Below are 16310 nucleotides of genomic sequence, written 5' to 3'. Positions count from 1 at the left end.
TTCTTACCTGAATTAAAGGTTGTATTATTTTTCTGAAAAGTAACTTCAATTCCTGTATCATCTATTTTGACCAAGCTCGTTTTATCATCGCTGTCACATAGCTCTTCTACACGCAACACAGGACAGTCACCTTTTTCCCCCAGTTCTGCTTCTATAGTCTCTTCACTGTGATTATTTACAGTTAATTCACTTGCAGAAACTAAGGAAGGAGTCTGTTCCCTAGGCAATGGAGTCCTTATTTCAGAAAAGTCACTTTCTAAAAGCACGTTTGAGCTATAGTTTATATCCCTTAATGTTTCACTCTCTACTGATGCTTCTGAAATGATACAAGAGATTTCTGATGTAACATCCTCATGCAACATGTCTTGAGCTTGCTCATCATCCTCATTCACCTCTGAGGAAGGACTTGCACTCACAGCAGTCTCTGTACTAATCTCCACACAAAGGGCTTCATCTACACTCATGAGATTGACTGAGTTTTCATCTGCTTCTGTGATTTCACTGTCTACAGTTATCTGAGATGCTGCTGATGCTCTCCTCACAACACTTTCATGGGTCTCATTCTCTTGACCAATGACAAGCAAAGAATTATTGCTTTTTTCTGGGCCCGCAGTTGATAGGATGCATTCAATTTGGTTAGCGGTATTAAAAACTTCCTCACTTTTGTCTTTTACTTCTGAGCTCTCAGCATCAAGTTGACTTTCTTCTATGACGGTAAAGGTGAAGAGACTATCACATTCTTCCATTGTGCTCAGAGCGATCACTGCCCCTTCTTCTTTACCTCCTATACTTGAAGCAGCATCTTGATCTTCACTGTTGGTGGCAACCCTCAGCACAGGACCTCCACATTCTCCCACAAAAATCACAGAACCTTTGCTTCTTGCATCTGTATTGAAAGCAGCTAGTCCAAACTGTTCATCTACAGTAGCAGCGGTCTCCACAATCTTACACTCCTTTGATGCATTTGGAGAGATATCCTCCTCATCTCCTTCTGCTACAAGGATTTGATCCTCAGCTTGTGGTTCTGCACTGATCAGGACTATTTCACATTCTTCTGTCATACTTGTGGTGATCATAGCAGCTTCGTATCTCCCTTCTGTTTCTGAAGCAGTAAGTTTATTTTCATCTTGTACAGCTACACTAGACATAGGAACTTCAAAGCATTCCGCTGTACTTGTAGAGATCATTACTGTTTCATTTTTAGACTCTGTTTCTGAGATATGTTGAACTGTCTCCTCTGTGACCTCACCTGACATCAGGATTACTTGTTCTTCCACAACACTTGTAGAAATCATTGCACACTCATCTTTTTCTTCTTTATTGCTAGCAGTTGGATGACTTTCATCATCTCCTCCTGCACTGGATGCACTGGGCATGGGAATGTCATATATTTCTGTATCTATAGAAACCACAGTATTTTCATTTATTTCTTCTGTTTTCACAGAAGGGAGCTCACCATTATATTCAATTGTGGCACTAGACATAGGAGCCTCAAATTCTTCTACAATACTTGTAGAAATCATGGTGCACTCATCTTTGTCCTGTTTTCTGCTAAAAGCAAGCACACTCTCTTTAAATTCTGTAGCTGTGCTGGGCATGGGCACCTCTGTGCCTTCAGCATCGACTGCAATCGTAGAGCTTTCCTCACTTTCATTTGCTCCTGCAACAATAAGTGGACCTTCCTCGGCATCTATGGCTGAATGTAAGGGAGCATCACTTCCTTCCACTGTACTGGTAGAGATAATATCACCTTTAATTTTTTCTTCTCTATCAGCAGGAATAAGAGAATTCTCATCTTCCTTTGGAATGGCACTACTTATAGAGCCATCAAGTTCTCCGCTGCCAAAGGTCATGGCATTCTCATGTTCTTCAGCACCAGGCTGCCCCCTATCCTGCAGAGCCATAGCACTAGTCATAGGACCTTCACACTCCTCAGCATCTAAAGGAATCAAGTTACCTTCATGTTTTCCTACGCATGCAGCCACAGAATCCTCATCATCAGCACTTGCACTGGTTACACTGCTTTCAACTATCCCTTTAGCACTTTTGCAGTTTGTGCCACAATTAACTTCTTTCTCTGCATCTGTCATGCTGTCAACAGTAAGCTTATTTATATTTGTGCCAGCCAGTCCTGACTCAGCTTCCATTTGTTCAGCAACTATGCAGATAATGGAACTTTCACCTTCTTCAGCACCTATACAAATTAGTGTATTTTCACCTTCCGTTCCTGTACAAGTAGAAGCATGCTCAATTTCTTCATTTCCCCTTCCAGTACTGGTCACAATACCCTCACCTTCTTCATCCTCTTCTTTTGAGCCTGTACTAGTCACAAAACCTTCATCATCACAGGGACCTATGCTGACTATAGTGATACTAGCTTCCTCCTTTGTCCCTGTGCTGTCCATTGCACTTTCACATTTTGCAGTATCTAAACAAACTGCAAAACCTTCATTACTGTCTTCTAGTCCTGTACAGACAACCGAAATTTCAGCATCATCTTCTGGAGTTATGCCTGTGCTGGTTACTGTACTTTCACCATTTATAACATCCTCACATTTGTCACCATTAGTTCCAGTTGTGGCATTGTTATTTGTAACCACTGCAATACATGCCCCACTTACAGAGCCTTCTCCCTGGGCATCTGTACCAGTTACTGAACACATAAGGAAGTTATGACCTCTTTCTTCTGCACCTGTGCAAGTCACAGTACTTTCATGTTCTTTTACATGGCCAGCTCTCATACTGCCCCTAAATTCACCTGAACTGCCACCACTTGTTGATCCTTCACCTGATTCTGTACCTGCACTAGTTACAGCACCATCACTCTCCACTTCACCTAAGCAGGACACAGAACTTTCTAGTTTGCCTGCACCTCCACAGGCCAAGGTCTTTCGCTTCTCTTCAGAGCCTGCACTAGTTACAGCATCATCTTTTTCTTCTGCTCCAGCACTATTTACACTATCTTCATTTTCTACTCCTCTTGCATTGACTGAATCCTTAGCACTTTCTTCTGCATCAACCATGGTGTAGTCATCATTTTCTTCTTCTTTTGTACTTGTTAGGAAGCTTTCACTTTCTGCTAATCCTTCAGTGACGACACTGCCACCACCTTCTTCTGCTGCTGTAACTGTACACTCACCAATATCTGCTCCTGTAATGAAACTACTCCCCTCACCACCTTTTACCCATATGCCTGTTGTGAAACCTTCATCAGCTTCTATGCTCGTGCAGATTAATGCTATCTCACTTTCTTCTTCTGAGCAAGTGGTTGTAGCATCACTTTCCTTTTCAGAATGTGATGCAACTTCAGCTCTTTCTTCTCCTGTACTAGAGGCCATTACAGCGTTCTCAATCTTTTCCGTGCTAGTTCCTATCACTGTGGCTGGAATTGCTTGTACGCTGCTATACAACAAACTAAATTTACCGCTTCCTGCACTGGTACCTACAGCACTGCTTTCATTTTTATCTTCCATGCCACGGTTCCCTTCTTGCCCAGTAACTGGAACAGAGTCTTTGACTGTTTGGTTGGGAACTCTTTTAGATGCTAACACAGAGGAACATTGTATCACATTACAAGTATCATGCGTCTCATTCTGTTTCACATAATCCATCATTGTGCTTCTTTCTCCCTTTCTGGAATTGTCTGTATTCAAGCACTCTTTTCCTTTCCTTTTCATTTTTTCTGGAAGTTCTTTTGTTGGTGTATCTCCACAGTCTCCAGTCACACCAGTCATCAAGCTTTCGTCTTTTAACTCACTTCTTGGAGTGCTTTCTAACTTTGATGCTTTGTCATAATCTTCTTGAATAGATAAGCCAGCTGCACTGTTTTCCATTGCATCAGGATGGGGTGCCTCATTATCTTTTTCTGTATTGTTTGTCATAGTGTTGTCATCACCACCTTTCATAATAGTGCAGTGTTGAGTTCTATCTTCTTGTTCCATGTATACAACTTGTTTTGCATCATTCTTCAAAGTGAAAGCATCTTCAAACAAAGATGTCCCATCTGAATTTTGGCATTCTTCTTTAGACATACTACCCAAAGAATGTGTAAAATCAGAGATATCCATATCCATGGACTTTGGATCAGCAGCATCCTCTCTGGGAGAATCAATTGCTAAAGCAACATTATCTGAATTAGAATTTATCACAGTTTTAAAATTCTTTGGTTTTCTGCTGTCTTTTGAAGTTTGATCCTTACTGGGAGCATTCAGTACGATTCTATGACTTTTTCCAGATACAACACCCATTTTATAAGCTCCTTCTTTATGGGGTCCTTGATCCATTGATGTTTGTTTGGATAAAGCATCTAAGGCACCAACTTGCTTATTAGGGATATCTTCTTGTTTATTAGCTTTTTCAACTGCAGCCAGAAACTTCGATTCAGAAGCTTCAAGATCTGTCAAGCTGTGTTTTAACTCCTTACTTGCACAAGAGATTTTTTCTTTTGCTGTGTATTTGGCATCTGTGGCTTGGACTGAATTTAGAATGCTTTTTTCTTCCATTATAGATTCTTCTTGTACTTTAGTTTCATCCAAATCAAGTTCCATCACCTCTCCCTCGTGACCAGAACACACGTCATCACTATTCATACTTGACTTTTGAGGGACTGGAAGAGAGCTGGTTACAGTTATGCCAACTGATTGCTTTTCCTCTCCAAGCAAACTGTGGTTTGATATACTGCCTTTCCTGTTTTCACAGGATACCTTTTTACTTTGTTTTTTATCCACTGTCACTGTGACACCCATTATTTTTTCACGTCCACCATCCATTTCTTTCATATCTTTATCATCCAATTTGACACATTCTTCCTTTTTCTTTACTTCCTTGTTGCTGTGCTTTATGCTTCTGCTTTTGTGACCTTCAACAGAGAACTTTCTTTCTAGCTTGGAGTTACTTAAATCCTTATCACCTCTACATTTCTCTTTTACAGATCCTCTTTCTCCAGAGTGTAACTTAACTCTGTGACTGGAGTCTTTCTGCGGTCCCTGAGTTGATTGCATTCCACTTTCAAGCTCAAAATCAGCACCACTCTCGTCAGAGATTTTATCTTCATTTTTGGAATTGTGTTGTTTATCTGAATCATTCTCTTCCACGTTCTTATCTTTGTCGAGTTTCTGACTAGTCTCTTGTTTTGCTAAATTTTCCTGTAATTCTGTTTCAGATGCTTTCAATTGTTTACTATGACTCTTTGACTTAGACTTCAACAAAATTTTGTCTTCTGCAAGGCTCTTAGATCTTCGTCTGTCTTTATGAACACCATCTTCTTGTTTCAAATTACAATCAGAATTAGTTGATTTTATTTCATGTTTTTCTTCTGAGTAACTTTCACTTCTTTTGTGTGATGCAGAAGCAAGTTGCTTGGAGGCACTTATAGAATCCTTCTGTGACCTAGAATCACTCAGAGACCTTTTGCACTTGTATTCTGCTCTTGATTTTTCTGTTGAAACATGCTTGTCCTTTTTATTTTCCTTACGCAGTGACTCTTCAGCTTTTAAAGTGGATTCAGAAATACCTTTTCCATCTTTTCCAGTTACTGATATTTTCCGTTCACTTCGGTGTTTACTTTTTCTTTCAGATTTGTCATCTGAGGAAATTTTCATTTGTTGATTATGTTTCTGAGCACCATCTTCTCCTTTCAAACTTTTCTCAAAAGAATGGAGTTCAACATCTTCAACTGATTTATGCATACTGTCTCCTTTACATCTGTGCTTTAAAGAAAGTTTATCTTCTAATGCCGTCACTTCCTTTTCATTTTTATCTCTGTAAGACTTGGCTTCTTTTCTTGCAGCATTTCTTATATGTTGAATTTCTGTGTCACTATCTTTTTTGGGGTGTTTCTCATTTTTAAGTATGGTTTTCTGCTTCTGTAGTTCATCAGTATTGACTTCTGCTCTTTCCAGTTGTCTTTTTGGATCCTTTGTTTCAATGTCCTGTTGGGTTCCTTCAGTATGAAGAGAGGTTGAGATTTTTCTTTTATGTTCTTTTTCTGCTTTAGAATCAGTTTTGTTTTCCTCAGCTGAATGTACCGATTCTGAAAGTCTTCTAAGTGGTTTAGAAGTTTCAGTTTTCCCATGGTTATGCTTTAATTCTTTTGAAGAATTTTTTTCACAAGTCTGCAAAAGAAAGTTAAATATACGTAGGCAGATGTTACAGACTTCCTTCACTACACGACTGACAATTGTTGAAGGCAAATTAACTTTAAAAACAATACAGAAGGGAACCCACTTAGCGCAATAAGAATCGATTAGAAAAATTAATTTTATTTCAACTGATTGCTATTGTAGGAAAGCCAAAAGAAACAATTTAACAGTCTGCTTGACCTTGAATATTACTTCTTTATAAGGTGACCTTTCCTTCTAAAAGAAATTTAAATGGATGTTTAAAAGGACAATAACCATTACAAATATTCCATGAGTTGCTTCAAAAATCCATTGTTTAATGTTTTAACAAAATCCAGAAACTCATAAGAGGTAGTTTTAGACTTCTAGTTTAACTTCCAACTATCACTTTTTTGGTAATAATATTGTTGAGTTTTTAGCAATGTAAAAATTCTCTTTTCTGTACTAGTCAGACTACATTGTTACAACTTCCCAAGGAAAAGTTCAAGTAGATTAAACTTATCAAGTCTTCGCATGTAAGACAGACTTCCCTCTTTCTGAAGTCCAACATGCTTTACAGAATATAGCTCAAATCCTCTCCTTCCAGTACAAAATGAATCAGCACCAAAAACATAAACAACGCAACCTAACATTTACTAGAATTCAGAAAACAAAGTTATAGTAATGTTAGAGCACTAGCTCAATTGAAAGAACAAGCAGGAAAAAAAAATCATAAGAACAAATGCTGCAATAATATGCAGTTTGGTATGGATGTATGAACAAGCATTACTTCAATTAAAAAGATCATAACAGTAGTTTTTTTGAAATTAATTTTATTAGCTTAAGAGACACATTACCTCATTTGTCTTTTGCACTTCTTTAGAATCATCTTCAGATGGCTCGTATTTCTTTTTCCAACTATCTTCAGCATGCCTGAAACAGGTATTTGGACAAGCAATCAGAAAAAAAAGCAACTCAAAACTAACATGGCTTTGTAAACTTTCTGCTCTTAAAGCTGAAGATGAGACAAATGCACACTGAAATACTTAAGTAGAACATGGTTACAGAACTTTTGACTACACAGTTTGTCCAACCTATGTGTACTGACTTCATAGATGTCCTTTGGACAACACTGCTTTAAAGCAGAGAACATTAGTATGACAGTATTAGTACTACAGTTGTCCCTGTAAAAGAGTTAAGAGACTTCTGTAAAAAAAAAAAAAAAGAAAAAGAAAAAGACTAACGTTCTCCACTTATCGTAAGGAAGAAAACTTGAAAAAAATATTGTATTTACCTTTCAGAAATGTGGCTCGTTTATTTTATCTACATATGTATGTAGATAGATACGTATGAGTATACAAACATAAAATAGGAAATTAAAGACCAGGGTGAGTTGGACATTGAGGAAATAAAGTTATTGTTATGGAAAGACTGCAGAGTACATTCCAGCATCCAAGCTTATGTTGCTCTGTGTAATGCTTTTTTTTTTTTTAATGTGTGTGTATGTGCAAATTATACTTATAAATACATACAAAAGCAGGCGATTAGCTTCACTACTGTTGATCTGATGTTTTTTTTTTTTTTAATCTTACTTCCTTAAGGAAGTCAAGAAACAAGGTAGTAAGTGGATGAAAATGTATTAATGGAAAGTTGAAAAAAAAAAAACCAAACCAAACATGACAGAATACAAAGCGTTAAATACATATTAGAAACTCTGCCAGATCTGAAAATGAAAGTTAATGGAGACACATTACACATTTTTTCTACTAGATGCACAAACATCTAACAGCTGTGCGTTCTTTTGTCTTTTCAATACTATTCTGTGCATGAAAAATCACACAAAGGCTGCTGAGTTGCAGTACATTAAGCAGCCGTAACTTTATGCTTATTAGTAACAAAGTTAACCGAGTATCTTAAAAAGAAATTGTTTAAATAAGTAAGGTCAACTGCAAAGTTGAAGAGAATCTATTTAATCTACAAAAACAAATTTTTGAAGACTTCACTTCTTTTGACTAAATATACAAATACCTTGAATCTCTTTTTCTTTTTCTGCTCAAGGCTACTTTCTTTTCTAAGAATTTCTGTTCTTTAAGCACATCCTTAATGCTGGTACCAGTAGCTTTTGACTCAAGACTTCTTGCTGACGGTTCTTCCAAGTTTGAGCCACTTTTTCCTGAAATATAATGCACAAATAGTAAAATAATTAAGTTACGTCTTTATATTACTGCTTTAGCTATAAATGTGACTGAAAGCAGTATAGAAAGTACTAAAATGTAGCAAAGAATACTAATGTATATGAGTATGCAAGCAATATAATCACGGATATTCAGGCAACATAACTATGCATACGGAAACCTGAAAACAGATTTTTATATTAATAATTTGAATTATTCATTTTCTTGTTACTTCACTATTAAAACATTGGATTTTCAAGAGAAATGAAGAGAGACCTATTGTCTTCATTTTATCCTGAATGTTATTTTCCCTTAAAATAAGATCTTGTCTTAGTTTCAGCTGCGATGTAATTGTTTTCTTCAGATTGTCTGGTATGATGCTATGTTTTGGTTCTATGAGAAAAACAATGTTGATAACACACCCATGTTTATAGTTGCTGCTAAGCAATGTTGTACAGAGCCAAGGCTATTCTCTGCAAAGGGCCTAAGGAGCTGGGAGTGAACAGAATCAGGACAGATGACCTAAACTCGCCAAAGGGATATTCCATATGATATGACATTGAGCAGAAGTTTTTAAGGGGGGGTGGGAGTTTATCGGTCCCTCTCTCTCTCTCCCTCCCTTCCTCCCTCTCTCTCTTCCACTGCTTGGAGGCTAGCCGGGCATTGATTGGGGGATGGTGTGCAATTGCTTGTGCATTGCTTTTTATGTACACTTACATATACACACACACACACACACACACACACACACGTATACTTGTGATAATTATTTTCCTTTTCTCTTAGTAAATTGTTTTATCTCAACACATGAATTCTACCTTGTTTCCTTTCCTCCATCCTAGTGGGAAGAGGGGGAGTAAGCGAATGACTGTGTGGTGCTTAGCCACCTGCTGGGTTAACCACAACAGACAAAAAAAAAAAAAGTAAAGGTTAATGTCAAAACATCCATACCTTTAGCATTTTGACTTCCACTTTTCAGGGACTTTGTTTTTTCTGCAGTTTTCTGTTTACGTTTCTCTTCAAGTCTCTCTCTATTCATTCGTCTTCTTAGGAGTCTCTCTTCTTTTTCTTTGGCCTGGAGATACACAAGGAAGAAAAAACAATTTATCATTAGGTCAAAGAATATTCTACAGATATATGGAAATTCTACAGAAAACAGAACACTATGGCTTGAGGCAAAGAAAAAATTGGTACTTCAAAAATGAACAGAATCCTCTAGTACCCCTGTACGGTGAAACTAGCTGAGTCCCAAAGAGTTTCACTGCTGCCCAACACTGCAGATAGAGACCAAGATGTTTTCAATGAAATTACCTAATTTATATAAATATCTATGTAAAAGAAAAAAACATAGAAAAACCTCTACACCATTGTTTATAGGTGTTTTCTTGTAGACAACCTTTTTTCCCCCCAGATATAAAATAATTAAAAGGTAGGTATAACTGCTTCACTGCTATTTTTTTTCCAGCTATACGAACCTCATTTGCATAAGCAAAATACAGACCCTATCTTACTCACCACCCACAAGTCCCCGCCATTAGCTGGGTCAAAGAATGCTATCCTAGGAACATGCATTTAGACACTGCAGAAAGCTCTACAAGAACTGCTTGCTCCTGTTTTGTGTGCTTTCTCCCAGAGGAAACATAGTTAAACCTCTCCTCTCACTGCCTGCAGACATCTTACAACTCCTGACTTCAGGGACTGTGAGGAACGCATTTGTAAAGAAATGATATAAGGAAGTAGCTTGAAGTAATTAGCCCTGGCCCATTCTACATAAAACCACACTGAAGGCAGGCCATAGGTAGATAAAGGCTACTTCTACCACTTAAGTTCTCATTATGTATATTAAAACCACTGAGGACTATTTTTTTTTTTTTGGTGTGTCCGTGGCAGTTCCTAATCTTCACACTTAATGACTCAATCAAGAATGAATGCATCTATGAAGACCTTGCATGTACTTAGTAAACTCTCTATAAACACCAGAACACTGTTAATTTGAGAGTCAGGGAAAAGATGTCAAAGTCATTACATGTTTTTTTTTTTTTTTTTAACCTCCACCAGAGGTCTTTTAACTATACTCAGCAGAGCATTTCCCTGGAATGCTTTGCTCTAGATCATGCAATACTGGTTAAAGCCTGAAGAAGGGACATTGGTAACACAGGAAACAAAACCGAACTCCCCCTTACAAACCAGGGCCAAGTAAGAAGTGAAGTTTCTGTGCTGGAAAGTTTAAGGAGTTAAGAAGACAGTGAGCAGTAACAAAACTCAAACTTACAATGGACTGACGGCGTTGCTCTACAGTTCGTTCATCATCAGAATCACTGAAGTATTTGGAGTACAGAAAAGGCTTACGAACGTAAGCATGACGAACAGGCTTGGCTCTCCCATCACTCAGTTCATTAGTATGAGGCTTTGTCTTATTTTTATTGTTTTTCTCCTCTTCATCTGAAAAGTTAGTTAAGCATACGGAGAGATTACTAAATTAAGGCAGTCCTTTCAACATAACTCGTGAAGAAACAAGCCACCCCAAAACTTATTTTCTTTAAAAACATAATGATCAAAATACCATTAAATTACTAAAACCTGAAATGTATATTCATTAATTTATGTACACTGTTCAGCCAAAAAAAAAAAAGTCAAGATACTAGAAGGAAAATAAGTTATGACAAAGGGCTTAATCCTTGTACCTGAAATCATGTTGCTTTACACCTATAGTATGTAGCCACTTTCAGCACTGTGTAAGAAGTCAGAATATTATTTCTGCTGTGTAATAAACTAAGCTTCATTCCTTCACCAAAAATTTGTACACCATTTAAAAACTTAAAACTAGATAGGTTTACTGAAAATACATAAACAGAACATATTTGTTACATGAATGTAATGTAACTTGAGTAAAACTGAAATAGATTTTACTTATCAGCATTATCAGAGATGGCGCAAAAGCACTTGTACTTCATACCATACAAAGTATTTGTGCCCTTGAAATATACGAAGGCTTGTTTTCATTTCATGCAATCTGTCATGTTTACAGGAAACACCAAAGCCAGAGAACATACAAGTAATCAAGTGCTTCTACATAGCATTTTTAGAGCAGAAAAGATAAGCTCAGAGTAATATCCACAGAAATCATTAAGAATCTGTGGTCTGCTCAAGACAAAGAAAACTACAAAAATATAACCCAGCCAGAAAACAGGTTTAGCGTTTCCCAACTCTTAAAGCTAGATCCATTCATGTTTCTTCTGCTGTGGCCTGGTAGAATTTGGAAATCTGAGCAAATCTAAGCTCTGAAAACAAAGTCAACAAAGTCAAGTACAACCAGTACTGCAGGATCTCTAACAAATCACTTCAGCATTATGCTACATTTTGGGCAGAAGGGAAGGTAAAAATCTCATTGCAAAGCCTCATATCCATCGCTTACGTGGTTCTGTTCTCTATGAAATACTGTAGTACAAGTAAGATTTACAACATTTAGCATATATAATACCATTACAAAAAAAGACTCAAAATATGCTCGCTATTTATCTCTTGCACTAAATACTATCAGTCCACATTTGATATCTCCCAGGTACAACAGAAAATACTGCAAAATATCAAATTTGTTAGAGAACATACTCAAAATTACAAAAGAGTTGCATGTTATTTCTTGCCATTTTACCACCATAATTAACAATTTAATTGTTTTACCATCCGATGTGATCTCCCCCTCTTCGGTACTGTCAGAAATCACAGGTTCTTCTTCGCTCTCCTCTTCAAAGGAAGAAAGGTCACTAGTATGGACAGAGCTGACAGTGATGTCACTGAGTACATCCGTATCTGAATCTATTGATGTATGTTCTTGCAAAGGAGAAAAACAGAGAAGTTGTAATACTGTATTTGAGAAGTTTTTCTTAAAAAAAAAGAAAAGTTATTTTAACACTGAAAACAAAGTCTTAAGACTAAGAAATAGCAAAAGGAAAAAAAGATTTCAACACCTTAAACTGCTGAGTGGGAACTCTGAGATCTTGATGGAATAACACATGACCAAGGAGGCACACATTTGAAGAATCAATGATCTAAGTTTCCTGATTCATGTACCTCAGTTAAAGGAGATGAACCACAAGCTAACTGTGACTAGTTTGTGAGAACTAGCAGAAAACATGTTTCACATACATTTCAAATTCAGCTCCTGAATACAATTTAACACATCCATATTTTAAGAAAAAGCATTGCCCATATCACACCTTCTTTAGCACTTTCAGACGCTTTATGTTTATTGCTAGTTTTTTCTGGAACTAACTGTTTCACTGGTTCTGACTCTTTTACTTGTTTCTCTTCTTTTGACTTAGTATCATCACTTTTCTTCTTGTCCAGCTTTTCTTTCTTTTCTTTTCTTCTTTCACCTTCTGGTTTCTTTTCACATTTATCTATTAATTTACTCTTCTGATCTTCACTATCCTGTTGCATTTCTTTACTTGTATCTTTAATTGTAACAGACGAACTATTGGTATCCTTTGCTGAATTTTTTATTTCTTCATTTTGGCAAGGAAGCTCATTTGAATCTTCACACTTCACAAACATTTCAGCTCCTTCTCCTGAAAGATCAGAAATTGCTTTCTCTTTTTCTGGCAAGTCTTCCACGTTTCTTTCAGTGCTACCATCAACACTCTGCTGAGATAACAGTCTTTTTGCACCTTTGTCACTGTTCTTGGAACTTGAGTTTTCCGTTGAAGCCCTGGCAGCACTTGCTTCTTGGTTCAGAGAAGTTATTGTTTCCAAAATGGACATTGCATCACTAGCTACATTGCCACTAGGAGCTGTAGTAGAGACACCTTGAACAGGAAGAAAGAAAACAGTTTAAGTTAGTTACTATAATTTTCCACGATGGTAATGTTTGAAAGGAAGTAGCCATTTAGAGAGAATGACAATGACATTAAGAAAGTCAAAAGAAAAAAGAATTACTACTCCATTTAAGATAAATAAAATTAACCAAAAGGTTTGACTACTTTTGCATCCAGAGATTTCAGTTATTAAAAAAAAAGAACAAGATGTTACAATCCTCATGAAAAAGCAAGGGTTGTCTACAAGAAGGATGCTCAACTTCACCATCAGTGGGCTAGGGAGAAGCACAAAACAGAATACTGCCACAAGAATTCTACATCTCTTTCCCCTGGTGTCTTCATAAATGACATCAGAAATGGACTCAACATACTGATTATATTTCAATAGCTCTATTGTTGTATATCACTTTCCCATTCTCTTAAAAAGAATTTTGAAGATGGATGAGAAAGGGTTAACTGGACTAGCACTGGGAGCTGCAGCTGGCTTGTTAGCCCACTTACTTTAAAGGAAGTGGGCCCCACAGGAAAAGAGCTAGGATTTAAATAAAGGGTCTGGTTACAAGTAGATGAACTGCCGTGGAGTCTCTCAGGAAGAGAAAGAACGGACAAATACCTGCTGAAGTGTTTAGAAGCTGATACAGGGCAACATAAATGAAAAACAAAGAAAGTGGTGTGTTTATAAACAAACTAAGGATTGGCTGATTTACAGCAGAGCTTAAGCTCCTGAAAGAACCTCAGCACACAGTGACAGAACTAAGACAAATGTCTTCCAGATAACCTCTTTTGATCTACCAAAGCATAAAAAAATGAATCATTCTTCTCATACAGCTATGTTTCATCTGATCATACAACACTCAGAGGGCCAAAGCCTAAGACCAACTTATCTCCCCACAGTAAACTGATCCCCTGTAAGCTCAGGTAGAAGTGACAAAGTGATACATAGTGACATCTCTCTTGCCTTCTAACTTTATAATTGTAGCAAGAGACAAGTATTATTGCATACTGCCTGGAGCTCAGCTTGCCAGTAAGGACACCAATGATTCCATGCTAGCAGCAAACCTAATCAATGTTTCCTTTCTTAAGGAAAACAAATTTCTGATGGTAGACTGGTTAACAGAAGCAGTAGAATACCTTGCACTGCAACAGACGCGTCTGCTTTCTCCTCACTTGGAGCTGTACTGGGGCCTGCCTCCTCTTTGTGATTCAGTGTTGCTAAAAATTCATGGACAGCTTTTTCCACCTGAGGTCTGAATGTGTGGTTGATCTTTGGGTCCACAACCTGAGAAATAATTCTGTCAATTCCAGATTCCAGCATTCCAGACCTGGAACAAAGTTACATTGATACTTAGTAAGCAAATGACTTTTGGAGAACATCCTAATGGCGTATGTTCATTTAGATATGATGTGAACACTCCTAAACAGTTCAAGTGAAGCACTAGTGTTTTCAGAACATCACTCAGGTCTGTATTTAGTCAGCTGTCTGTATTTCCACAGGTCTAAAACCTTACGAATTAAGAAAAAGTCTAAGTAATGAAGTGATCCAATTGCATGGAATTGACACAACAGAACAGTCTATGGCTATGGCATTACCAGTTATGTCTACAAATGTTAACTAACTTTAAAAGTATATTTTGGGAAAAAAAATTAAGAAGGAACCTGATCTTCTTAACTCCCATGGCATAAGACAAATACATTTTGGACAGCATGAGGAACAGATTAATACTACATCAGCCATCACTGTCCTAATTCACTTTTTGCACAATGCAGTGGGACTCCTCAGAGTTTGTACAGCTTTACAGAACACCTTTAATCTTAAGTAACAAAATTAGTGACAAGAGAGAACCTTTTGTCTTAGGGTTTTCTCTAGACCTCTGTTTATAAGATTACACTGTCTTTTGACAGTGTTGCTTAGTTAAATCCCCAGATCCTCTGTACCAGTTACCAAAAGCGTCACTAAATCATAACTGAACACATTTGTTCACAGATCTCTTGTCTGACCCAATTCAGCGACAACACTCATGCTACTTACAGAAACTTCCCAATGCTTCTTATGACTACTTTTTAAGAAATAAAACTAAAGGAACATTAATGAAATAATCAAGCATTAGATAGGCGCATGACATCATTTGGATGTAAGAGCAGTCCCACAAAAGCTTTTCTTCCTCTAGACAGATGTATGTCCAGTTTTGTGTTTTGTGATTTTTGCTTTGTACTCTGCAGAGCTTTATCTGTCAAATTTTATTAATTCCCCTTAGTTCAAAATCTGTTAATAGCAAAGTGTTTATTTCTCACTAAGAAGAAATAGTTAAGGTTATCCTGAGCTGGGATGTCACACCCCAAGTCAGAAACAGGCCTTCCATCGCTGGGCCAGCTTGGATCAGACAAAATAACATTTACAGCCTAATTCTTACTAATGCTGATGACAACTTGCTAACTGAAATAATTCCACCTTTTGCTTAAATTATAAAAAGCTTCTCTGGAAGTCTCTTGAAAGAAAACAGGCAGCTTACAACTGACCTACAGCCTCAGCTAGCTGTCACAGAGCATGAGGGTATTCGAGCAAACCCCAGAAGTACCACTTACTTGAGAACCTGCTGCCTAATATTATTCCTCAGCTGGTTCTTGTTGAGATGAGGGCTCCAGGTATGAGTGGCCAAATGGTTGCAAACAAAGTTATCAACACGTTGTCTCAAATTCTGATAGGCAGGCTGAGAAAAAAAAACAAAGCACAACAAGACAGAGCAGTTGGATGACGAGCGTCCATCCGTCCGGCGGCTGGAGCAGCCGGAGGCCTCGCAGCGGCCCGCCGCAGGCAGCACGCCGTGCCCGGCTTCCTACGAGGCTGTAACGTTTAACGCGCGCCGCCGGAACGGCTCAGCACCAACAGCCGCGCTCGCACCGCCGCCCTCAGAGAACGCGGCCTCTGCTTCGCCCCTCAGGACAGCTGAGGAGAGGCACGAGCTCCAACGGCCCGCGCGGCCGCCCCTCACCTCCCCGTCCCACCCGACTCTGCCCCGCGCCCGGGGAGCGGAGCCGGCAGCCCCCGGGCACCGCCGCCCGCCCGCACCTTGGTGTCCACGTCGGCCAGGCAATCGCGGCGGAACTGGTCGAAGAGCCCCTGGCTTTTGAGGTGACTGACGATCATGGAAACCAGCTCCGGCTCCGCCGTGCCGCTCCCCGCGGCGGCCCCGGCCCCCGGCAGCGGCGGCTGTTGCTGCGGGGGC

General features: G+C 38.4%; 1 protein-coding gene across 1 annotated transcript in view; it reads right to left on the bottom strand.

The window, feature by feature from the left end:
• Nucleotides 1-16309, bottom strand: part of BOD1L1 (biorientation of chromosomes in cell division 1 like 1) — a gene marked incomplete at its 5' end in the record, with an annotated part of 36992 nt that extends 20683 nt beyond the window's left edge. Inside the window, 10 exons of the mRNA XM_021395512.1 lie at nt 8-6113; nt 6956-7031; nt 8127-8271; nt 9224-9347; nt 10545-10714; nt 11954-12103; nt 12490-13077; nt 14218-14408; nt 15670-15794; nt 16154-16309. Of these exons, the coding sequence (XP_021251187.1) occupies nt 8-6113; nt 6956-7031; nt 8127-8271; nt 9224-9347; nt 10545-10714; nt 11954-12103; nt 12490-13077; nt 14218-14408; nt 15670-15794; nt 16154-16309 (7831 nt within the window). The remainder of the gene's footprint in view (nt 1-7; nt 6114-6955; nt 7032-8126; nt 8272-9223; nt 9348-10544; nt 10715-11953; nt 12104-12489; nt 13078-14217; nt 14409-15669; nt 15795-16153) is intronic.

This window comes from Numida meleagris, chromosome 4 (assembly GCF_002078875.1).
Source record: "Numida meleagris isolate 19003 breed g44 Domestic line chromosome 4, NumMel1.0, whole genome shotgun sequence".
Classification (NCBI taxonomy): domain Eukaryota; kingdom Metazoa; phylum Chordata; class Aves; order Galliformes; family Numididae; genus Numida; species Numida meleagris.
This window is presented reverse-complemented; position numbering and strand designations above follow the sequence as displayed.